This window comes from Sinocyclocheilus rhinocerous, unplaced genomic scaffold, assembly GCF_001515625.1.
Source record: "Sinocyclocheilus rhinocerous isolate Xijiao unplaced genomic scaffold, SAMN03320098_v1.1 scaffold852, whole genome shotgun sequence".
In the NCBI taxonomy this organism is placed as follows: Eukaryota; Metazoa; Chordata; class Actinopteri; order Cypriniformes; family Cyprinidae; genus Sinocyclocheilus; species Sinocyclocheilus rhinocerous.
The window spans coordinates 228,996-234,332 of record NW_015626422.1 but is presented as its reverse complement, the minus strand read 5'-3'; the positions used below and the strand labels follow the sequence as shown (position 1 = coordinate 234,332).

Genomic DNA, 5,337 nt, shown 5'->3' with positions numbered 1-5,337 from the left:
TTTTTTTTTTACTGGAAAAAAAAAAGCTATATCAGATTTTTTTTTTTTTTATATATATTTGCATTGAACTAACCATAACCAGCCATTGCTAACTAAAATGTTTCATAGTTCAGTATAAGTTTGTCTTCCACTGATAAAAGCTGTGTCAGATGCAGCAGTCTGAAGATCCATAAATCATAACATCATCAGCATATAAAGTCAGTCCAAAAATCTGAGAGCAATAAATCATTGATTCTATATTGCACTCTTTTCAAATTTAAAATGTGTACTGAAAAAAAAAAAAACTTTTTTTTTTTGTTTAAATATTTCAATATCATAAATATTTGCTTTAAATTTAAAGGTTAAAAAAAATCAATTGAAAAAAACCCCATCAATTTTCAATGGTCTCAGGCTTCTGGACCCTTATATATAATAATTATAATTCATACAAACACAAAATGCAATGGCTAAAAGTCTTTATTTTGAAATGAAACACATGTTTTCATGTTCAGTAAATGTTCTGGTGTATTTCACACATGAAAGAGCATCACGGCCAGAGTCAGACAGTGAGGTCACACACACGACTAGAGGTCAGCTAGAGGTCGCTCTCGCCGTACAGCACCGTAGAGAAGGCCGTGTAGTCCAGCGCCCCCGGGACTCCATCAGGTCCTTGATACGGAGGCATCCTGGAGATGCAGTACTCGGCCTGCTCCGGAGGAAGCTCCCGACGCAGCTCATCCACCAGAATATACGGCTGCAAGCACCAGACCACAGCTAGCAATATATGTCTGCTCATAATGGTACATGGTAAAGCAATAAGCCCCGTGAAGCCGTGGTTTACAGTGAATTTATAACAGCTAAGTGGCGTTGTTAGGTACGACGTGAAGCGGAGTAAACCCCCTTAGCTATTATTAATTCACTGTAAACCACGGCTTCACGGGGGTTATTGCTTTTATAAAACGGTTATTCCATATACGTAGTACGGTTTCACAAAATAAAACAGAGTAAATAAAGTGTAATGATATTAATAAAAATAGTATTCTTCCACCAAACAATGTAGCTCCTCAGAAACAGTTGTGGTTGCTACAAAGTGGTTGCCGAGCAACAGACAAACGTAAACAAAGGTGTATGTTACTTTGTAGAGTCATTTACAACAGCTTCGAACGCGGCTCAGCCAATCAGAATCAAGCACCGGAACTATCCGCTTTATAAAAACATTTTAGTAACATGCACTCAAAAAGCGATTTAGAAGTAAAGATTGATGTATTTGATCTGCACTAAAAGGTTCCATGCATTTGGATTACACAGTTTTACCATAAACCTAATGTGAGGCATATTTAGCAGTCCTTCAGAAATGAAACGGGTCAGATTTCTGTTACAGTACTAATAAACTGATGTCTTGAATACACAATAACCTACAGAGTACTAAGATGTTCTTGGTCTGTCACTGAATTTTTTTCTCTCCCAACAACTTTTTTCTCTCTTAAAAATCATTTTTTTTCTGAAGAGAGAGAAAAAAAAATGGAAAAGTTTTTTTAAGACTTTTTTTTTAAATGAGAGAAAAAAATTGAAGAGTGGAAAAAGTTTTTGATGAGAGAAAAAATGTTTTTGAATAATTTTTTTTTTTGATGAGAAAAAAAAATTAAAAAGAAAAAAAGTGTTTGTTTTGGATAAGATAACAAAAATTGAAGAGAGAAAAAAAAATAAAGATAAAAAAGTTTATATATTTTTGAAGAGAGACTTTTTTAATACAGAAAAAAAAAATTTTGAAGAGAGAAAAATGTTTTTAAAGAAAAGTTTTTTTTGATGAGAGAAAAAAAATTAAAGAGAAAAAAAGTGTTTTTTTGGATAAGAAAAAAAATTGGAAGAGAGAAAAAAAATGAAGATAAAAAAAGTGTTTTTTTGGATAAGAAATGTTTTTGAAGAGAGAAAAAGGTTTTGGATAAGAGGAAAAAATTGAAGATAGAAAAAATTTTTTGAAGACAGAAATATCTAGAGAGAGAAGAAATCTTAGGACTTCTGGAATAACCAGGTTTATTTCTTTATCATCAAACTATCCCATTTGTTTCAATCTTATATCTTATATCTTTATCTAATTGAATATTGTTTGTCCCACAGCTAGCCATATTTTATTCATGTTCATACTTTTTGACTTAATAAATTTAGTTGTTTTCACAATGAACATATTTCTGCGAAATGCATTTAGAAAATATGATTGTTTAAATAAAATCAAATAGATGCAAACCGTTATGAATAAGCCATGCCATGCTAAAATAAAATAAAAAATGAAATAAAATTTCATTAATAATTCAATTTTAAATAAGAAAAACAATTAAACAACCAAAACCAAAGAAAAACAACCAAAAAAAAAAAATTTGCAATGCAGTTCAGAATAAGTCTTCAGTATCTCAGAGTGTGTTCAGGGCTCAGAATCTCACCTTATCCGCAGCTAGGATCCTGAAGGAGGCGATGACCTGCTCCGAAGTCTCTGTGTCTCCGGTCTCTCGCGTCATGAAGTCCACGAACGACTGGAAGGTCACCACACCGGCGCCGTCGGGATCCACCAGAGACATGATGCGAGCGAACTCAGCTTCACCCTGCAGACAGAGAGACAGATAGACAACACTCGCCATGTGCTCAAACACAGCAGAGACGCTGCTTCACTGCTGTTCTTTACCAGATCATAGCCCATGGAGATCAGACAGGCTCTGAAATCATCCGTCTCCATGCCACCCTTCTTCTTCTGCAGAAACCAACAAACACAAACTATCAGAAGAAGTGCTTACAGCCCACTTTACTTCTGTTCTGACTGGACAAACTGCAGGATTTAATGATGAACAGTAGCAAATGTTTTGATGATTCAATGGTTCACCACTAGGAGGCGATGATCTCAGTGAACCTATGAACTAGTGTCTGTTTTTACCTGATCTTAGATCAGTTTTATACATTTGTAGACATTTATATGTGTCCCTGGAGCACAAAAGCAGTGTTAAGTCGCTGGGGTATATTTGTAGCAATAGCCAACAATACATTGTATGGGTCAAAATTATCAATTTATCTTTTATGCCAAAAATCATTAGGATATTAAGTAAAGATCATGTTCCATGAAGATATTTGGTACATTTCTTACCGTAAATATATCAAAACTTAATTTTTGATTAGTAATATGCATTGCTAAGAACTTCATTTGAACAACTTTAAAGATGATTTTCTCAATATTTAGATTTTTTTGCACCCTCAGATTCCAGATTTTCAAATAGTTGTATCTCGGCCAAATATTGTCCTATCCTAACAAACCACACATCAATGGAAAGCTAATTTATTCAGCTTTCAGCTGATGCATACATCTCAATTTTGAAAAATTGACACTTAAGACTGGTTTTGTGCTCCAGGGTCACATATAATAAAAAAGGAAGAGTTGTCTTTATATTTGGCAAAGCCCTGCATAAAACAAACAAAGTAAGTAATACAAATGCATAAAACAGCCCATATTATACAGACACTTCATATTTCATAGTATTTGATGATTTGTTAATTGCATTTAATAGATTACACTTTCAATAAAATATTTGCAGTTGGTTTGTAAAAAAATGCTGAGTTTTCATTGCATTTACACAGTTTTGACCAGCAGGTGTCACCAGCGAGTCATTTCACAATATGAATCATTGTTGAATCATTTTGTGAATCAATTGATTCAAAGCTTCATAAGGTTCATTTCCCCCATCACTGATGAAAAGTGTCTCTGCATGAAGGGGAGATTAAATCTAAAGTATAATATGAAAGTAAACAGAGTTAATTCTGACTTCATGTGACTTTAACAATATAGAATGAAGCAGAGAGAGTGAATAAGCAACACTAAACTAGTTAAACAAATGTAAGTTCTGTTCTGCAGTTTAGTTAGTACCTATTTTAGTTGGTAGTGGTTTCCTGTTCGGCCAAAGTTAACCGGTCAAACCTTCAGTAAAGTTTCTTTTGGTTAATCTGCAGCAATACACACAAATATGAATTTATTATATACATTTCTATTAGTCAGGATTTGTTAGCAGTGAGTTACAGGTTAACTCTAGTCAGGGTTAATACAGTTAACTAAAACTGAAACTAAAATTCAAATGATTAAAAAACTATTTTATTACTCGAAATAAATGTTAACTGAAATAAAATAAAAACTATATATATATATATATATATATATAGAGTTACATTGCTCATTTTAATTTATTTTAACAAACTGCTAAAACAACTAAAACCTAAACTCAAATTAAAACCATTAAATAAACATTTTTGTTACTTAATAAAATATAAAATAAACTAATATAACTAAAATTAATTATTAAAATAAATGTTAACTGAAATAAAATTAAATATAAAAAACTTTTGTGTATGAATATGAAAATTAAATGAAAATTAAAATGAATTGATGTAGTAAAATAACTAAAATGGAAATAAAAATAATAAAAATCATATAGACATATTTAAAAACAACAAAAACTACAAAAAATTATTAAAACTAACTAAACTTTAAAAGAAAAATATATAAAAATAAAAACAGATTCAAAATATTAATAAAAACTATAACAGAATAACATTTCTTATTTTATTTTAATTGAGGAACTAAAATAAATGAAAACTGAAATAAAAATGAATAAACATTATATAGACCTACATATAAAAAAAATACTAAAAATGACAAAAACACACTACAAAATTACTAAAACTTTAACTAAAATTGAAATGAGAATGAAAAGTATACAAATAAAAACTATTCAAAATATTGATAAAAACTATAATAGTATATCAGTGATACAAAAATGTCACTGTTGCCAAGGTAACATTTCTTATTTTCCTTTAATTGTTGAAGTAGTAATATAACTCAAACTAAAACTGTAATAAAAATTAATAAAATCGCTCTCTCTCTCTCTCTATATATATATATATATGTATATACATATATATATGAAATGAAAATGGAAAATATTAAATTAAAAACAATTCAAAATATGAACAAAAACTATAATAATATCTCGATGACGACAGTAGAATAACAGTATCAGTGTACTGCTGTTTGCTGTGTTTCACCCGGTCGAAGTGTGTGAAGGAGGATCTGAAGTCGTTGAGCTGCTGCTGGCTGATTCCTTTAGCGTCACGCGTCAGGATCTGCGTCTCCATCTCGTTGATGGTGCGAGCGACGGTGGTGAGCAGTGACTCCCATCCCACACGCATGTGCTGCAGCACACGGGACACACGTTAGACGGAGTGTGTGTGTGAGTGTGTGTGTGTGTGTGTGTGAGAGTGTGAGAGTGTGAGAGTGTGTGTGAGTGTGAGAGTGTGAGAGTGTGTGTGTGTGTGTGTATATGTGTG

The 5,337-nt window shown here is 31.8% G+C and overlaps 1 protein-coding gene across 1 annotated transcript in view; it reads right to left on the bottom strand.

The window, feature by feature from the left end:
• Positions 1-420: 420 nt before the first annotated feature.
• LOC107715463 (alpha-actinin-2) overlaps positions 421-5,337 on the bottom strand; it is a 45,240-nt gene continuing 40,323 nt past the window's right edge. Inside the window, exons 18-21 of the mRNA XM_016521614.1 lie at positions 5,056-5,202; positions 2,657-2,722; positions 2,418-2,576; positions 421-733 (exon numbers count right to left, since the gene is read on the bottom strand). Coding sequence (XP_016377100.1) covers positions 575-733; positions 2,418-2,576; positions 2,657-2,722; positions 5,056-5,202 — 531 coding nt within the window. The 3' untranslated portion in view covers positions 421-574. The remainder of the gene's footprint in view (positions 734-2,417; positions 2,577-2,656; positions 2,723-5,055; positions 5,203-5,337) is intronic.